The 18,824-nt window shown below is 50.2% G+C and overlaps 2 protein-coding genes across 2 annotated transcripts in view; one reads left to right on the top strand and one right to left on the bottom strand.

Annotated features, from left to right (window-relative positions):
• Positions 1-4,105, top strand: part of NUP153 (nucleoporin 153) — a 57,356-nt gene extending 53,251 nt beyond the window's left edge. Inside the window, exons 20-22 of the mRNA XM_029053217.2 lie at positions 425-706; positions 1,811-1,976; positions 2,964-4,105. Coding sequence (XP_028909050.1) covers positions 425-706; positions 1,811-1,976; positions 2,964-3,048 — 533 coding nt within the window. The 3' untranslated portion in view covers positions 3,049-4,105. The remainder of the gene's footprint in view (positions 1-424; positions 707-1,810; positions 1,977-2,963) is intronic.
• Positions 4,106-4,635: 530 nt separating this feature from the next.
• On the bottom strand, positions 4,636-16,960 carry FAM8A1 (family with sequence similarity 8 member A1). Its single transcript, XM_001508046.5, has 5 exons — positions 16,145-16,960; positions 13,065-13,185; positions 11,018-11,141; positions 9,541-9,680; positions 4,636-7,244 (listed from the first exon to the last, which is right to left on the bottom strand). Exons 1-5 carry the CDS (start codon positions 16,935-16,937, stop codon positions 7,100-7,102), a joined length of 1,323 nt encoding a protein of 440 aa, XP_001508096.2. The 5' UTR covers positions 16,938-16,960; the 3' UTR covers positions 4,636-7,099.
• Positions 16,961-18,824: the final 1,864 nt, after the last annotated feature.

Here is an 18,824-nt window from a genome sequence, read left to right as displayed (position 1 = left end):
CCCGGAGTAAATACGAGGTCCCACGTGGGGCTCACAGTCTAAGTAGGAGGGAGAACAGTGTTGAATCTCCACTTTGCAGATGGGGGTATCGAGGCCCAGAGAAGTGAAGGGACTCGGCCAGAGGTCACAAAGCAGACGCGTGTCGGGTCCGGGATTAGAACCCAGGTCCTCCGACTCCCAAGGCGGTGTTTCTCTGGGACGTGGAGCGGATTGTCCGTATTAAGGAGTTCACTGTCGGGCGCGTCACCGCACGATCTCCTCCCTTCTGGGTGCTCCGGTGGTTTGACCGAGCCCGAGGGGCGGGCGGGGAGGCAGGCGGGCAGGTCGGCAGAGACGGGAGCTGACCCCGCAAGCTCCTCTCTCCGAGAGCCCGCCGAGGGCCGGGAGCGGGATCGTGACACCTCTCGGCTCCTCGCTTCCCCAGGTTCCTCCTCCTTCGTCTTCGGTTCCGGGACTGCGGCGGCTTCGGCCAGTCCGGTGTTCGGCGCCGGCCAGACCCCGACCTTCGGACAGAGCCAGGGGGCCGGCCAGCCCAGCGGCCCGGGCTTCGGGGCGCTGCCGTCGTCGACGTCGTTGTTTTCGGCCGGCTCCCAGCCCCCCCTGCCCACTTTCGGGTCCGTGTCGAGCAGCGGCCAGCCCCCGGTCTTCGGACAGCCGCCCAGCCAGCAGGCCGGGTTCGGGTCTGGCTCGGCGCCTTCCGGCTCGGGTAAGCGAGCCCCGATTCCCCTTTGGGTCATCCGGGGGGCAGGGAAAGGGAAGCGGGGGGCGGCCTTCTGGATTTCGGCACCTTCGGGTTCGGAGCCGTGGGTCCCGCTTCCGGTCGGAGCCGGCTTTTTTGGCTCCAGCCTTCTTCTGGGGCGGCCCGCTTCCTGTCGGGGGGCCTGCCGCTGGGCTTTGAGAAGAGAGCCCCGATACCCAGGGGGTGGAGCCGAGGGTTTACAGGGGAAGCGTCACCGAAGGCCCGAGGGTGGGGAAGGGAATGATGGGCACGCCCCTGCCCTCCCCCGAAACGGGTAGGTGGCGTTCGGAGCGAGTTTGTCCGGGAAGCGGGGACGCGATGCCCTTCGGAGAGAAATCAGAGGGGTCCCGGGCCCAGAGGGATTCGTCGTTGCTGGGGAAAGCTAGCAGTGCTAAAACCAGGCCCCCCGAGTACCGAGATTCCGGAGGGAAGCCATCTCGCTGCTCCTCCAAGACCACTTCGATGCCACCCGCTGGGGAGGGGGTCCCGGGCCGGGAGGGGCGTCGAGTCGGCCGGATGCGCTGTGCGTTCTTCCCGTGTCTAAGGCCCCTCTCGGGCGTTCCCCGAAGCACGGCTCTGCTTCTACCAGCCCGGCCCGCTTCCGTCTGCCCCCCCCCCTTCGCTAATTCGAGGGCTTCCGCGGGACCGGGGGACTGTATCTTCAAAGCCGGGGACGGGGCGTCCCAGTTCGTAAACCTCAGAAGGGCAAGGCAGGGGATGCCTTTTGACATGGTGAGCTCAGCCCGGGCGGGGCGGTGCCGTGAGCCCGGAGGAAATTTCTGGGTTATTCTTCCGTCCCAAGAGGCCGTCTGAGGCCTGATGTTACTTCTGCAGAGGCCCGGAACGTCCGTTCTTGGACCTCTGTTCACTCACTGTCGTATTTACTGAGGGCCTACTGTGCAGAGCGCTGTACTAAGCGCTCGGGAGAGTAGAGTATAACAAGAAACAGACACATTCCCCGCCCGCAGCAGGCTTACGGTCTCAGGGACCTTGAGAGCAACACAGTGGACCGGGCCAGCGACTGCCCGGGGAAAGCAAAACCTGCAGCGCTTCTGCCTGAACCTTCCGTAGGTGGCGTGTTCCAGTTCGGGAGCAGCACGACGAATTTCAACTTCACGAGCAACAACCCGACAGGCGTGTTCACCTTCGGTGCTAACGCCGCCCCGCCGGCCCCCTCGGCCCAGCCTTCCAGCACAGCGGGCTTCCCCTTCGGTCCGGTGCCGGCCTTCGCTGTAGGGTAAGGGGTCGCCCAGCCCGGGGGGGCAAAGGGGCACCGGTGATGGAGAGCGGGAGTGAGGAAGCGTCGTTTGCTTTTTTTTTAATGGTATTCGTTAAGCGCTAATTCATTCGATAGTATTTATTGAGCGCTTACTTTGTGCGGAGCACCGTACTAAGCGCTTGGAAAGTACGAAGGGGCGACGGATAGACAGTCCCTGCCCACCGACGGGCTTACGGTCTAATCGGGGGAGACGGACAAAGACAGTAGCAATAAATAGAATCGAGGGGATGTACATCTCATTAACAAAATAAATAGAGTAATGAAAATATATACGAATGAGCAGATGAGCACAGTGCTGGGGGGAGGGAGAGGGGGAGGAGCAGAGGGAAAGGCGGGGGGGGGGGGGAAGGGGGTTTATCTGGGGGGAGTGCGGAGAGGCGGCAGAGGGAAAAGGGGAAGCTCAGTCTGGGAAGGCCTCCTGGAGGAGGTGAGCTCTCAATAGCAGCGCTTACTACGAGCCAGGCGCTGTCCTCGGCACCGGGGCAGATACAAGCTAATCTGGTCGGACGCAGCCCGGGTCCCACGCGAGGCTCGCCGTCATAATCGATTAGACTGTAAGCCCGTCAAATGGCAGGGACTGTCTCTGTTGCCGACTTGTTCATTCCAAGCGCTTAGTACAGTGCTCTGCACATAGTAAGCGCTCGATAAATGAATGAATGAATGAATAATCCCCGCTTGACAGATGAGGTAACCGAGGCCCGGAGAAGTGAAAGTCTCCTGCCCCAGGTCACAGAGCAGACGGGCGGCGGAGCCGGGCTGAGAACGCGGTACTTTGTGACTCCCGGGCCCGGTTTTATCCACTAGGCCACGCTGCTCAGGTTTCTTCTGAGGACTGGAACTTGTCCGCGTTCACTTAGTTACTTACACACACGCACAGACGCTCTCCGTCTCTCTCTTCCCTCCTCTCCCCTGGACCCCTTTCTGACTCCGCCTTCTCTCCCGCAGGACGAATGGCAAAAACGTCTTCTCCGCCTCCGGAAGCTCAGTCTCTGGACGGAAGATAAAGACTGCCGTCCGGCGCAGAAAATAAACGTCCGAGCTTAGCAGAGACAGCCGTGTCGGCCACAGCCGGTGCCCGCGTCCGCTCCGGGCGGGGGGGGGCCGCCCAAGCCTCGGCGGCCGAGGACGTCCTTGGGGTTCCCCGCCCGCGCCCCGCCTCCCCCTTTTAAGTTTTTCTTTTTTTTCTCTTTTTTTTTTGGGATTATGTTCTGTTTTTAAATAGCTAGAGCCGGTGACAGGAGGTTCTTAAAGCAGAGTTCTTTTAGGATCCAGCAACTTTATTCACTGACTCGGCACGGCGTGGCTAGAAGCGACCGTAGCCCGAACAGCGAACGGCTTTGTATCATACCTCTTGATGTGCGCCCGGCCCCGCGGGAGGCGCCGACCGCGGAGAAGTTGTAATTATATCCGCGAGGGATTCTGTATAGACTTAGCGAATGGGGAAACGAATGGTTTCTAGGCTGCGTCCGTGCTGGTGTATGTGTGAAGTGAGTGAGGTGGATGTATTGTGCTCTACACTTTTCCGATCGAGGAAGACTGATTTAAGGAGAGCGACCCGGGCCCCGGCCCCGTTCGCTCTCGTGGCCCATTTCCTGATTAGACGCGATTTCTATCTTTTCACTCTTACGGCTCTCACCTGTCTTGCCTTCTCGTTATTTTATTATGAACTTCGTGTAAATACGATTTGGTTCCGCTGCGTCCGATTTTTTTTTTTTTTGGCATAACATAAATCTGTGAACTTGAAAAATTTAATTTTGTGTGTTAATGACATATTTTTTTTTTGTTTAGTATTGTCTCAGATTTTATTATGTAAATCCCATTATTCAAAGTTGCCTAAATCCATTTAGAAAATCTTTAAAGAAAATTGGGAATTCTTAAAGTGAGTTTATTGGCTTTTCTGATCCATTTTTGTTTGGACCAAAAACCAGTATTGTACAAAGTATTAAGTATATATTTTTATATTTACTGAAATGGACTGTGGTGACTTTGGATAATAAGGAAAAGTTTAATATTAAAGCCATGTTTATTACAGTATAATTAACATGTTAAACCATGGGATAAATGCCATCAATAAAAATTATGAAATACTTTTTGGTGAAGTTTTCACTCGGGGCGGAGTTGCCAGGCACCTCTTCGCCCGTTGGTTTTCGGAGGCGCACCCGCCCTCCCTGCCCCTGCCGGGCTTCGGCCAACGCGGGTAAGTGACCGACAACATTCATCAGAAACTAATTCTGACCCAAAGTGACTTAGGTGAGACGGCGGATCGTCCCGCTAACCTGACCCGGCTAAGCGGAGGATTCACAGAACCCCGGTTTCACGCGATGAGAGGATCTCTCCCCATCCGAGGTATTTATTGAGCATAGAACTGCACCTCAGATCCTGCAAAGAGGTTCTGCCCGCTCCAGGAGGCTGTCGTCCCCGACTCCACCTCAGAAGATTACCGGGACCCGTTCGACTTTTAAACGGTGCGTAATTTCCGTCTCTTTTGATTCCTCCGAACGGCAGCCCCGTTTTCCCCGACGGCTAGATCTTCCTAGAAAACGGGCAATTAAGACTTTTCTTGTATTAGAATCGGAGCCGGCTATTGCTTCCAGGGAGAGGACACACGCAGAACGGCTGAGGTTAGATGAGAGTTTTATTGACACGGGGTGGGGGGATTTAGTTCCAAAGCCGGGGCCCTTGGAAGGAACACTCACTTGCCTAAATCTTGGGTGCTCTCGCATTTTTTTGCAGGCTCTAGTCAGAGCAGATTCAACTGCTTTTAAGTTGACTACACACTCATTCCCTCCCCCACCCCATTTCAGCCAATTTTCAGTCTCTCCTCCGCCCTCGCAGGGGAGGCAGCTGAAGGGTTTCACATCTTTCACCTGTCTGTTCTGCGATGCAAATGTTAGCGTAAGAAAAAGTAACCGTTTGACACAACACTCCCTCTTCAATACTAGGTGGGTGATGCGTGTCTACAGTAGAGGAATCAGTCTGGTTTTTTATTTAAAGTGAACGTGACCTCGCTTAGGTTACGGTCTGAAGTTAGAGCTATTTAAAAAGTTTTAAGGACATACTGCAACTGGGGGGGTGTGGGGGAGAGACTCGGTGCTATTGTTCTTACCGTTCTTGTAATACTGGCAGAGTGACGGGATGCTGGGAAGTGGATTGGCAGGGTTTTCTCCTTGAGGGTTAGTAAAGGGCCCTAATGGTAAAAAAAGGGAGATAGAGAAAGGACGCCTTTTCTTCCTGGACCTTGGTCTGCCTCTGCACAGGCTGTTTCCAGCCCTGCCTCAATTGAAGCTTGTCATTTATTGAGCGCTTACCGTGGGCCGAGCACCGCCTGGAAGCGTACCACAGTGCAGAGTCGGTAGACGCGTTCCCTGCCCACAAGGAGCTTACAAATCGGGCGGCCTGCATCCGGCCAAGATCAATCGAACACTTGGTTGAAGAGGCTGGGCCCTAGGTTAAAAGGTGGCGGCTGCCTCTCGGGAATACGCTTATAGCGCGGGGTTTAGGGAGTTGCAGGCATGTACTTCACTCACCCGGGCCCCTTCCTGCAGAGGGTGGCAGGCTGGGGTAGCTGGTGCTAGCGGAACCCCTCTAATCACTCGCTCTACTGACCCATCCATCCCATCCTGGATCTTCCCCGTAGCAGCAAAGGACGTAGTGAGCGACCCTGGAGAAATCAGATTGTACGGACGGTGGGACGAGCTGACCGAGACAATCACAAAAAGGAAGTAGTTTAAAAACAGATTATAGATCAGACACGTGGACTTGGGCTCCCGTGAAGCTCTGGCTGCCGCTCAGTTCTGAAGCCAAACGGGGATTAGTTTTATACTAGAAAGGTTACAGAAGAGTTCGATATGCCTATCGAGGGCTTAGAAAAAATGTAAATATTTCAAGTTACATTAAACGGATACAAGTCACCTCTTCAAAACTGATGCAGTGGAGTTGGCTCGGAATTCATTTGTTGGTCACCACATACGAGGTTGACCAACAAATCAAAGTTTCTGGGGGTGAGAGAGTTGCCAATCCGCCTGGTTGCTACAACTCAATTGCCAAAAGGGGAGTAAGGAAGCCCCACCACCACGTGACCCATTTTGTCACCTAGAAATGCCTTTCAACTGCAGTACAAAATGCAAGCATTCTGGAAATCGCTGTCCTTTAGTAAGTGTGAAACTCTGTCTTTATTCAACATCGATGCAGGTCAACTGCGACTTTGACTAGGCAGCTATATAGAAAGTAAAGCTGCCTGTTTCAAATGCTGAAATGCATTAAGAACATTTTCCTCGTGCTTCAGTACACCCTTGAATATTTTATGTATTAACGGTATTTTTTAGGTGCATCAAAAGTAATTCACCATTAAGTACAATCCTTAGTGTTCATTTTAGGGCCCAGAAAACACTTGTACATCAATTTAAAATTCGGCTCAAGATTTAAGTTTACTTGTCCTCTAAAAAAGTCATCGATAAACGTAATACATAAAGTTTTGATCAGTATCATGCAAAACTCCTCCAAGTACATATTTGGCAAAAGTGTAGAGAACAGTGGTAAAGGTACACTCGTTCTGGAATAAAATGCTTAAAACTGCTTTCGGGTGAGGTAACGGGCTCCCTCTTTCCCTCTCTTGGTTCACCTTCCTCCCCTCCCACGCCCCACGGGACAACAAATACTGGCTTTAACACAATCTTCTCTGTTGGCATTTACCTTTTTAGGCGAATTCTGCAGGTGTTTACGAAACACAACTGGGCCAGCCTCCATCATTTCTTCCCAGACACCAAAGAAACTGTAGAAATTTCACCGAGTTGAAATTCCTTCCAGATAATTACCAGTTCTTAGACCGTGAGGAAGTAGGGCCGTAAAGGATTGCGAATCCACCGTCCGACGGCCCGAGGCCCGCTGCTCTCCTAGGGGAGAGTTCTTTGGCATTCCTAAATGAAATCAATACTTTCGGACAGAGCCCGGCATCACGTGGGAGTCATTTGAATTTCAGAGCTTTCCGCCTAACCCCCGGATACTGAGGACCACGTGACAAAACTGGAGTTCTGCAGCTAGTCCAAGAGAGTGGAGTTTGGGGTCACTAGGGAGGGTTGGCATCATCTAACCCCATTCCTTTTTACCACGATGGTTCCTGCCACGATGTCATAGGCTGTTCGGTTGTGCTGGAAGAACAGCAGTGTGATGAAAGCAGGAAAAAAGGAAGCAATAGAAAAATTCTTGATCAAGGCTCGTATTGTGGACCTAAATGAGTAAAAAAGAACAATTAGGCGACTCGGCCTCCTCCTAGCTTCGTACCTGCAAATGCAATTATGACTCACTGAGATTCTCCTCAGAGGATCCCAAACAGGGTTAGTTACTAGACCATCGCTATTAGTCGGTTGGTGATTTGAATGGATTTTCTCATCTTGTAGAAAGGCCAGGGGAACTCCCAGTAAAAGGATTAGGTGGCTGAACAAACATTATTAGCATTTCACAGTGTTTCACCTGATTGTTGCGTGTCTTGGCCAGAGCTATTCTTCATTTCAGGGGCTTTTAGCATCCCTTCCTGGAGAAAGAAAGCAGCCCCGCAAGCAGCCCAGGCTCTGACTGCTGCATCCAGTGCTTTTATTCAATGCCACCCTTGAAGGCAGGCTTAGAAGGAAGAGACCAGACCCTGTCTTTGGCTGCGTGATTTCTGCTTTTACACTTAATGCTGACTGAAGGTACAATTTTGGGAGCTCGTGCACTTCCGGGCAGGGCCCGGGGATGTGCCTTTTCTTTCTCATTCTGGCACAATAAACACAGCCTTCGGTTTGGGCTAATAGGGCATTTTCTATATTATCTGTCATCTATTGAGCGCACACTGTACTTCAAAGCGCTTGAGCATACAATAGACACGGTAGACACGTTCCCTGCTCACATTATACCGAAGAAGCAATTCAATTCAGCCTGAAATTGAACCAACCGTCAGAATTAATTTGAAAGTCTTGCGAATTAAACTGTGAAGATAACAGGAGACAAGTAAATGGGAATTCATTTTAAGGCCAGACTATCTCCTTTATGTAATTTATTTTAATGGCCATCCCTATGGACAGGGATCACATCTACAACCTCTACTGGACTTTCCCAAATGCTTAGTAACTGTGCTCTGCCAACACTCAATAAAAACACTTCACGCCAACCCCAAACTGCAAGCTCCATTCAGTTGTATCTGTTGAGTGCAGAGCACTGTATTAAGTGCAGGGGAGAGTACAATATAACGATAAACCGACCCGTCTCGCCCACCGTGCCGGACAGTTTGGCTTTACTTGTACCAATCTGCGAACGTTCCCCTTTCGTGCTGCTGCCCGATCTTTATCTTGGATGATCCTTTTACCATAACACTACTTACCTAGGGCTAACCACCCGCTCTCCAAGCATGGCCATGAGCCCAGGGAGGAGGTTTTCAGTCCCTCCATTATGGACCCAGACTCAGTTTCTGGCAGCTTCTGGAGGCTGGCGCAGCAGGCCTAGCTCGGGGACTTACGTTTGCTGGCTGCCTACTCTGTGTGTCTTTCCACTCTGCCATGAACAGAAAGAAATAGCTGCAATCTGGCAGGGAAAGAAGCCATCATGGTTTTTTTTTTACTGCTGTTTTGAGATGGTATAATAAGCACGTAGATCATCCTTCCTCAGAGTTCATTGCAGAAAAACTGCAGCTTGCACAATGCACAGTCCTGCCTCCTCTTAGCTTTAAATCAGAGACAGAGGACATTATGACCAAAAGGCTCCACCAAACCAAGCAAGTGGGTGTTAATCCTGAAAAACGTGTTTGGCAAATGCCCATCACACAGTTTGATTAGAAGAAAGGTGTTTCCTTAATTTACACCTTCCCTGATGTTTATATTTAAATAACTTCCATCTTTTCCCCAGTGGGAAAAACAACTAGAATGAGGAAAGACAATCCCAACTAATGGTTACGATTCACTCCATCCCAAAACATCAATGGATGCGGAACTAGAATGGATCATCTCTGTACTCTCTCCGACCTAATTAGCACTTAGAACAGTGTTTGACACAAACAAATTTGCCTAAGGAAACAGTGCTCGGCACATAGTAAGTGCTCAAGAAATACCATCGAATGATAATTAGACATTTGATTTTAAGGGCTTAGATTCAAGGTTTGTTTGGGAGGAGGAATTTGATGGGTCAAAGATATGCCAGCCAAAGACTCAAAAAGAAAGGTGCTACAGCATTTGCATAACAATCTTCATGACTTGGAACTGCAGGGCCCTTTCCAGCAACTAGGTGGTTCTGCTAAGAGATGACAGCTTTCCTCTATGAGAAAGTCACTATTCTCACAGTTTACTATTGTTTTCATCAATGATGTGTAATTTATTTTAAAGTCTGTCTCCCCTTTCTAGACAGTAAACGTCCTGTGCGCAAGAAAGGTATCTACCAACTCTGTTTTAGTGTACTCTCCAAAACATTTAGTACAGTACTCCGCAAGCACTCAACAAATACCACTGATTGATTGGTCAACAAGTATAATGCAAAGGTAGGAAGAGAGGAATCTTACGTTGTTATGGTAACGTTGGAGGAAGGAATCACTAGAACCCGGTTTGGAGCGATCAATACAGATGTGTCACACGTCACGACGCGAAGGCCCAGCAGAAATTTCCCTGGCGTGGCTCCTCCTGCTCCCCATATGCAGATGATCTGAAAAGAAAGAAAAATCTAAGCTCTGCATTTGTTCTAATGCTTCTCTCAGCTGATTTTTGACCTCAGCCATGCTGTAAAATATTTGGCCAGTATCACCTACATAATATCCCATCATATCTCAAAGACTTAGGTCACCCCACTTCAGCCAATAAATCCCACATCATTTCCTCCTTCCATAAAGCCTTTGTAAATCCTCTCCCAAGTTCTTCCACATCCCTTAGGGTACAGGGGACTAAAAATGTGCTAGTGTGCACCTGGCCAGAGCCAGATGTGGAGTTCTTCCCAAAAATATTCTGCAGATATCAAATGAAAGCCTAATGTACCATTTCTTACTCATTACTAAGAAAAAAAAAAGTTTTAGCAATTCTTTCTAGAAGAATCAAGTGCATTTAAAATTCATTTGACAAAGCTTTGTAGAGGTTTCCCACAAGTTTATAAAGAGCCTCTCCACCCTGAGACCCAAAATGGAAAGAGTATCAATAGGGTAAAAATGGCAAAAAAAAAATGGGGAAATAGATAAGGATCAGGGGGAAACTACCAGACCTTTTATTTCAGAAAAGAACATACTTGACACAGTCTCAGTTCACCAACACTGTTGAAATGAAGGGAGAGTAAATGCTAGGCACAAGGTGGCAAATAGATTTTTTCTCTCAGCCCTGACATGGAAATTGCAGGGGCCCCAGTAATCACAGAAGGTACTAATTCTGTTGTATTGTACTCTCCCAAGTGCTTAGTACAGTTCTCTACACATAGTGAGCACTCAATAAATACAATTGACAGATACCAAAGTAGGGAAAGGTAACTACTTAAAGGGATTTAGGAACCAAATATGGTGGGTGGGGACAGTACAATGAATTGGGACAGATCTGCAGTTCTGTGCTCGTGGTTCTGCCCCACCCAGATGAGCTCCTCCAGAAAGCTTTTAGCCACTGGTTCCGTACCACTTCGGAAAGAGGGATACGCCGCCTCTTTGACACCAGGAAGTGTTCCCAAACAAGGAGAGAAGTGTTTGACCAAGGGATAGCAGCAGGGAAAAAGCAGGGTGTAATGTTTATGTCTTAAATGTCCCTGATCTGAAAACATTCAAATGAGCATTTAAATTCTCATTTTTAATTTGGAGCCAACGAAATTTTACCCTGTGCGAATATTCATTCATTCAATCATATGTGTTGAGCGCTTACTGTGTGCAGAACACTGTACTATGCGCTCGGGAGAGTACAATATCACAACAAACAGACACATTCCCTGCCCACAATGAGCTTTCAGTGGGGGAGACGGACGATAGAAATAAATATGGCAAAGACTAACCATCTTTGGACATCTTGGTAACTCACCTCGTAGAAGCAAACTAGTAATCGGTATATCAGAGCCACCACCATCATTTTCTGCAAGTCTTCCATTGAAGTGTCTTCATCGATTTCTTCTATTATATAATGCATAGCGAACTTGGAAATGTCCCTGCAACAAAAGAAAGGGTGTCAATCGGGGACCAATGAGGGAACCTTTTCCCATTCCATTCTAAAAGATGACTCTCTGACCAGTTCCAGCTACCTCTTCTAGGAAATTAGGGGGCTCTCCAAGGGCCTGGGATAGGGGTGGGAGCAGCAGGGAGGAATGTGCCTTCTTCCCCGCTACTGAGGCAGCGGGGCCTAGTGGGAAGAAGGTGGGCTTGGGAGTCAGAAGACCTGGGTTCTAATCCTGGCTCCACCAACTACTTCCTGTGTGAGCATAGCCAAGTCACTTAACTTTTCTCTGCCTCCATTTCCTCCACTGTGAAATGGGGATTAAATCTTACTCCCGGCTACTTAGACTGTGAATCCTCCAAAGGAAGGGACTGGGTCCAACCTGATTACCTTGCATTTACCTCAGCATGAAGAACAATGTAAATGTAAATGCTTAACAAGTACAACAAGAATAATAATACAATTCTTATCCCAAGTCCACTGCAGACCCCAGCAGCACCTGGCTGCCATGCTGGTCCCCAGAGTTTAGCAAAATCTTCCGCTTCGGCTTCATCCCCACCAGAGCCGGCAGTGGTACCCTGAGCATGAGAGCAGGGAGACTGGAATAACAACAACAACGGTACTGACTGTGGTCTTTGTTAAGCACTTACTATATACCAGGCACTGTAACAAGCGCTGGGGTGGATTCAAGCAAATCGGGTTGGACACGGTCCCTGTCCCTCAGGGGGCTCACAGTCTCAATCCTCTTTTTACAGATGAGGTAGCTGAGGCACAGAGAAGTGAAGTGACTTACCCAAGGTCAAGTGGCGGAGCCGGCATTAGAACCCAGGTCCTTCTGACTTCCAGGCCTGAGCTATCCACTATGTCATGGTGCTACCACTGGAAGTTAGTAGGCGCTCACCCCACCTAACTGGGTCCCAAGGTAGGGGCCTGGGCAGGTGGTGGTGGCAGGACAGCATCGATCCAACAATCGGTGGTATTTATGGAGCCCCTACTGTGCACAAAGCATTGTTTTGTGTGCTTGGGTCAGTACAATACAAAGGAGTTTAAAGACTGAGGAGCAGGAGATTATCCTGGTCAGGTTGCAGCACTGAGCTGACAATGGTTTCGAAACAACTGCTTCTGGGCAGCAACTCTTTCTGTTCCTTTCCACCTTCTCACAATTCCTACTTCTGTTAGTGAGTTGGTCAGCCATATTTACTGAACAGTGGAGGGGACGGAAAGATACGAGGAAAGGTATCTAATGGTTTTCCTCCTTGGGGAATATAGGTAACATCCCAAAAGGGAAAGTTTGGCTGTTGGGTATAATAAGAAAAAAAACAACCCAAAATTCCTATCCTGTTATATTTGCACTTGAGACTCGGGGCCTATTAATTAACGAAAAAGCAACACGATAATTAAAGCCATGGCAGCTTCTAAGGAAACAAACTAAAGGATACAAAATTTGTGATTATGTACACACTTAGGCCTCTTATAGATATGTTGAACCAAAATGGCCTAAGGAAAATGGCCTAAACTCCTCTAACATTGACACCAAAAACATTGTTTTCACTTCCTGACTGGGGAGTTTAACATAATTAAGATGTGCTTGAGAAGGTGTCGTGTTTATAATAAACAGGCCTACTGGTTCAATTTAACAATTCATTGAGTTGACAGGCCATATGAGTCACAAACTATGACCATACTATGTGATTCTTAGCTACTGCTTTAAACAAAAGGCCCATTTCTCCAGCTACAGAGCTATTCTCTGTAGTCCTCAGGAAAAGAAAATAGCCACGAAGAGTAATTATATTACATATTATCATCCTGACCCTTCTTTCCACCTCCAATTCATCAACCAAAATGATAAAGAGTGCTCTCTGGAAACCTCTAGTAGATTTCAAGAATGAACTAGTTTTTACACACTCCTTCGACTTACTTTATCCCACTGAGATGCATAATACTTAGGACAATACTGGCTTTTACGAAGAAGAGAATAAAGAAATCCACCATCTCTGCTATGAATCTGTGTGCCAAGGACGGAATAGCATACTCTCGACCTGCAAATAGAAAAATACTAGTTAGGAAAATGGAATTATTCCTCTAATAAACACCTATCTGAACACCCCAGACACCTTAAATTGAGGGGTAGGGAGATACCAAATAACCCTGCTACAGCAGAGCCCCAATTTTCTAAACTAATTGGGACCAAGTTCAGGTGATACAATGTTGCTATTGACCTCAGCTGCGCAAGAGGGAACATCTTGGTGTCTGTTTCTTCCTCTCTACAAACCCCGGGTTTGTTGGAAGCAATTTCCTCTCTCTCATTTGGCTGGCAAGGTTGTTTGGTCACCTCGAAGTTTCACTTTGTAAAGGAAGTGGCAGAGAGGGCTAGAAAACTTCAGATTACGGCTTCCTCTTCCTTCCCTGTTCTGGTATTCTGCTCCCATGAGTGACTGCTCACCTATTGGCCAGGTTGTTTAAAGCGCTTTCCCTTTTGCTTACAATGTCCCCTTTGTAATTTCATTCTCTAATGTGCTAAGTGTGTCCCCCAGAGTTCTGGGCAGGCACTGATCCCAATAACACAATGCACCTGTGCATTCGGCACTTCAGCACACCTGGGTTCAGATGTGCTACTTGAGTTTTGACAGATCATAAATTCCACAGATAAATTAACTACATCTCAAGTGGATACCAGTAATAGTGAATGACAACACGAGTTAAAATTCTGAGTTAAATTCAAAGATGTATATGCATTTACTGACACCTCATATTTGTGCAGATCAAGGAATGAATTCTTGGATGAGACAACTTTGGTGTCTCTGAGAGGAAGTTCTGCAGTGTGAGTTGGTTCTCATACAAAAGAAAAAAAATCACAAGCTGGGACATAAAAGGCCACGTACAAGTGAAAGCCAGTTCCACGATGGTAACCACTAGGTTCTCACACTTGGTTGTCAAGCTCTTAATTTATTCTACCAGTGCATCTCAAATTTTTCCAAAACCCCGTTTTCAGAAGATATGTTTCTCTAGGGTTATCACCCTTAGGCCACCAAGTTGTGCCAAAACTGTGAGGTGCATGGTTTTCCTTTCGCGGACACTTTAAGAACAGAAAGCTTAATTATCAGGATGCTGAACTATTAAACAGCCATGGTGCCCCCTGCCCCTCAGGAACTCAGTGGAGAAGTGCCTTGGGGTCTGCTGTTTCCCTCCCTGCTCTCCCTCATGTGTATCCTGTGTCCTGAGCTGTCCTGGGGAGGGTTTTTTGAATCTCTAGTTCAGATTTTGAAGATCAAGCTTGGGAAGCAGGGTGGTCTAATGAATAGAGCCTGGGTTCAGAGGGCCTGAGTTCTAATCCTGCCTCTGCAATCTGTTGTGTGAACTCGGTCAAGTCACTTCAATTCCCAGTGCTCCGGGTCCCCCTTCTGTAAAATGGGGATTAAGACTGTGAGCCCCATGTGGGACATGGACTGTGTCCCATCTGATTAGGTTGCATCTACCCCAGGGCCTAGTACAGTGCCTGTAGTAAGCACTTAACAAATACCATAAACGAAAAAAGAAACATGGACTGTGTCCAATCTGATTAGCCTGTATCAACCCCAGCGCTCAGTCCGGTGCCTGGAGCATAATAAGCACTTAACAAATACCATAAACAAAAAAAGGAAACATGGACTGTGGCCAACCTGATTAGCCTGTATCTACTCCAGTGCTTAGTACAGTGCCCAGCCCATAGTAAATGCTGAACGAACACTATAAACAGACAAAAAAGAGATACAGACTGTATTTGACTGATTAGCTTCAATTTACCCCAGGGCCAGGCACACAGTAAGCACTTAAATATCAAAAACAAAAAGAGACACGGATTGCATAGAGAAGCAGCGTGGCTCAGTGGAAAGAGCACGGGCTTTAGAGTCAGAGGTCATGGGTTCAAATCCCGGCTCGGCCACTTGTCAGCTGTGTGACTTTGGGCAAGTCACTTAACCTCTCGGAGCCTCAGTTACCTCATCTGTAAAATGGGGATTAAGACTGTGAGCCCCACGTGGGGACAACCTGATTCCCTTGTGTCTACCCCAGCGCTTAGAACAGTGCTCGGCACATAGTAAGCGCTTAACAAATACCAACATTATTATTATTATTGCGTCTGACCCGATCAGCCTTCATCTACCCCAGCGCTTAGCCCAGTGCCTGGCACATGGGGTGATGGATACAGCATGGGCTTGGGAGTCAGGTGGTCATGGGTTCTAATCCCAGCACACATCGGCTGTGTGGGCAAGTCACTTAATTTCTCTGCGCCTCAGTTCCTTCATCTGTAAAATGGGGATTAAGAATGTGAGCCTCACGTGGGACAACCTGATTACCCAGTGTCTACCCCAGTGCTTTGCACATAGTAAGCGCTTAACAAATACCAACATTATTATTCCCATATCTGTAAAATGGGGATTGAAGCTGAGCCCTATGTAGGACAGGGACTGTGTCCAACCCAAATACCGTATATCTCCCCCAGCGCTTAGAACAGTGCCTGGCACATAGTAAGTGCTTAACAAATACCGTAATTATTATGGATCACAAATACCACAATTATTATTATTAGTGAGAAGCAGCATGCCTCAGTGGAAAGAGCCCGGGCTTGAGAGTCAGAGGACGTGGGTTCTAATCCCGGCTCCGCCACTTGTCTGCTGTGAGACCTTGGGCAAGCCACGTAAGTTCTCCGTGCCTCAGTTACCTCATCTGTAAAATGGGGATTAAGACTGAGCCCCAAGTGGGACCACCTACCTTGTATCTACCCCAGCGCTTAGAACAGGGCTTGGTACATAGTAAGCACTTAACAAACACCACTGTTATTATTACAAGCGTCGAGCAAACACCTTTAAAGAACCAGCAGTAACTGCTTGGTGAATATGAGATGGGGCTCAGTCTAGGGGGCAGGCGGGGAGGAATTTTATCCCCATTTTACAGGTGAGCTAGCTGAGGCGCAGAGCGGGGATGGGAGGCCACGCATCCGGTCCCCGCGGCCGCTCTCACCTGCCGGCTGACCGCTGGAACCCGGTTGGGGTGAGGGCCGGGGGTGGCCGGCCGCCCCCGCCCGAGTCCCCTGGGGGAGCCTGGCGTCCGGGCCCGTCCAGCTGGGGGGCCGGGGCCCCGCGGCGGGCTGGCCGGAGGGCCGGGCGGCGGGCGGCGGCTCGGCCGGGAGGAAGAAGAAGGGGTTGTAGTAGGGGGTCTGCGGCGGGTCCGGGGGGCTGCAGTAGCTGGGGGGGAAGGCGAGGAGCCCGCCGTGCCAGGTGAGGTAGCCGCAGTAGGCCTGCCACAGCCACTCGTGCACCTGCCGCGAGTACTCGCGGGCGCTCAGACGCTCCTCGGGACAAGGCCGGACGCCCTCCTCCGCCTCCGGCCCCTCAGGCCTCGACGCCTCTCGCTCCTCCGTGTCTGTCCCCTTAGGCCCGGACGACTCCCGCCCTTCCTGCTCCTCCGTGTCCGTCCCTTCAGGCCTCGACGACTCTCGCTCCCCGTGCCTCGGCGGCTCGAGCTCTTCCGATTCCTCCGCGTTTGACCCCTCGGGCCTTGACAGCTTGCGCTCCTCACGCCTCGGCGGCTCGAGCTCTTCCGGTTCCTCCGCGTCTGTCCCCTCAGGCCTTGACATCTCGCGCTCCCAGGAGCCCTCGCGCCTCAGCGGCCCGCGCTCCTTGGGGTGCTCCACGTTTGTCCCCTCAGGACTCGACGGCCCGCGCTTCTTGGGGTCCTCCATGTCTGTCCCCTCAGGCCTCGCCGGCTTGCGCTCCTCGTGCCTCAGCGGCTCGTGCTCTTCCCGCTCCTCCATGTCTGTCCCCTCTGGCCTCTTCGGCTGGCGCTCCTCGGGGTCCTCCTTGACGGTCCCCTCAGACCTCGCCGGCCGGCGCTCCCAGAAGCCTTCGCGCCCCTCCTTGACCGTCCCCTCAGGCCTCGCCGGCTGGAGCTCCCGGAAGCCTTCGCGCCCCTCCTTGACGGTCCCCTTGGCCGGCGCTCCCAGAAGCCTTTGCGTCCCTCCTTGACAGTCCCCTCAAGCCTCGATGGCCAGTGCTCCCAGAAGCCTTCGCGCCCCTCCTTGACCGTCCTCTCAGGCCTCTCCGGCTGGAGCTCCCAGAAGCCTTCGCGCCCCTCCTTGACGGTCCCCTCAGGCCTCGCCGGCTGGAGCTCCCAGAAGCCTTCGCACCCCTCCTTGACGGTCCCCTCAGGCCTCGACGGCCGGTGCTCCCAGAAGCCTTCGCGCCCCTCCTTGACGGTCCCCTCAGGCCTGGCCGGCTGGCGCTCCCAGAAGCCTTTGCGCCCCTCCTTAACCGTCCCCTCAGGCCTCACCGGTTGGCGCTCCCAGAAGCCTTCGCGCCCCTCCTTGACGGTCCCCTCAGACCTCGATGGCCGGTGCTCCCAGAAGCCTTCGCGCCCCTCCTTGACCGTCCCCTCAGGCCTCGCTGGCTGGAGCTCCCAGAAGCCTTCGCGCCCCTCGGGGGTCCTCCCTGTCGGTCCCCTCGGGGGTCCCGAGGCGCGGGGGCAGCTGTCCCCAAGGGCGGAGAGGAGGAGGAGGAAGAAGAGGGGAAGGAGCAGCGGGGGCGGCGGGGTCAGCAGGCTCGGGCCGGGGCTCCCTCAGGCCCCTCCGCCATGGTGGCCGAGGCCGTCTCGGCCGCGCGACCTGTCAAAGCGCGGCCCCGCCCGCCGCCCGCGTGACGTCATCGAGGCACGCCGGAAGCGGAAACCCCGCCCCTCCCCGCCGTCCTGGGGGGGGGGGGGAAGGAGCAGGCCTCTAAGCCTATTCTTGATTTTTGGCATAATAATCATCAAAATAATGATGTTGCAGGCACTGGCCTAAGGGCTCTGTGGTTGTAATAATGGCATTTGTTAAGTGCTCACTATGTGCCAGACACTGTTCTGAGAGCTGTTGTGGATAATGCTAATAATAATCATGATATTTCGTAAGCGCTTACTATGTGCCAGCCACTGTACTAAGGGCTGGGGTGGGTAATAATAATAATAATGGTATATATTAATAATAATAATAATGTTGGCACTTGTGAAGCGCTATGTGACAGCCACTGTACTAAGGGCTGGGGTAGGTAATAATAATAATGGGGATATATTAATAATAATAATGTTGGCACTTGTGAAGCACTTACTATGTGCCAGCCACTGTACTAAGGGCTGGGGTGGGTAATAATAATGGTATTTATTAATAATGATAATGATGGCACTTGTTACGCACTTAGTATGTGCCAGCCACTGTACTAAGGGCTGGGTAATAATAATAATGATATTAATAATAATAATGATGGCACTTGTTAAGTGCTATGTGCCAGCCACTGTAGTAAGGGCTGGGGAGGGTAATAATAATGGTATATATTAATAATAATAATGTTGGCACTTGTGAAGCGCTATGTGCCAGCCACTGTACTAAGGGCTGGGGAGGGTAATAATAATGGTATATATTAATAATAATAATGATGGCACTTGTTAAGTGCTATGTGCCAGCCACTGTAGTAAGGGCTGGGGAGGGTAATAATAATAATGGTATATATTAATAATAATAATGTTGGCACTTGTGAAGCGCTATGTGCCAGCCACTGTACTAAGGGCTGGGGTAGGTAATAATAATGGTATTTATTAATAATGATAATGATGACATTTGTTAAGCACTTAGTATGTGCCAGCCACTGTACTAAGGGCTGGGTAATAATAA

The sequence above is a fragment of the Ornithorhynchus anatinus genome, chromosome X2 (genome assembly GCF_004115215.2).
Source record: "Ornithorhynchus anatinus isolate Pmale09 chromosome X2, mOrnAna1.pri.v4, whole genome shotgun sequence".
NCBI lineage: Eukaryota > Metazoa > Chordata > Mammalia > Monotremata > Ornithorhynchidae > Ornithorhynchus > Ornithorhynchus anatinus.
This window is presented reverse-complemented; position numbering and strand designations above follow the sequence as displayed.

Excerpts from the sequence above, each read along its gene's own strand:
- FAM8A1 (XM_001508046.5), bottom strand. The coding sequence starts at position 16,937 with ATGGAGGAGCGGGAAGAGCACGAGCCGCTGAGGCACGAGGAGCGCAAG. Across the intron at positions 11,142-13,064 it reads ATGCATCTCAGTGGGATAAA|GGACATTTCCAAGTTCGCTA; the intron begins GTAAGTCGAAGG and ends CTTTTGTTGCAG. Across the intron at positions 7,245-9,540 it reads TCCAACGTTACCATAACAAC|GTCCACAATACGAGCCTTGA; the intron begins GTAAGATTCCTC and ends TTACTCATTTAG.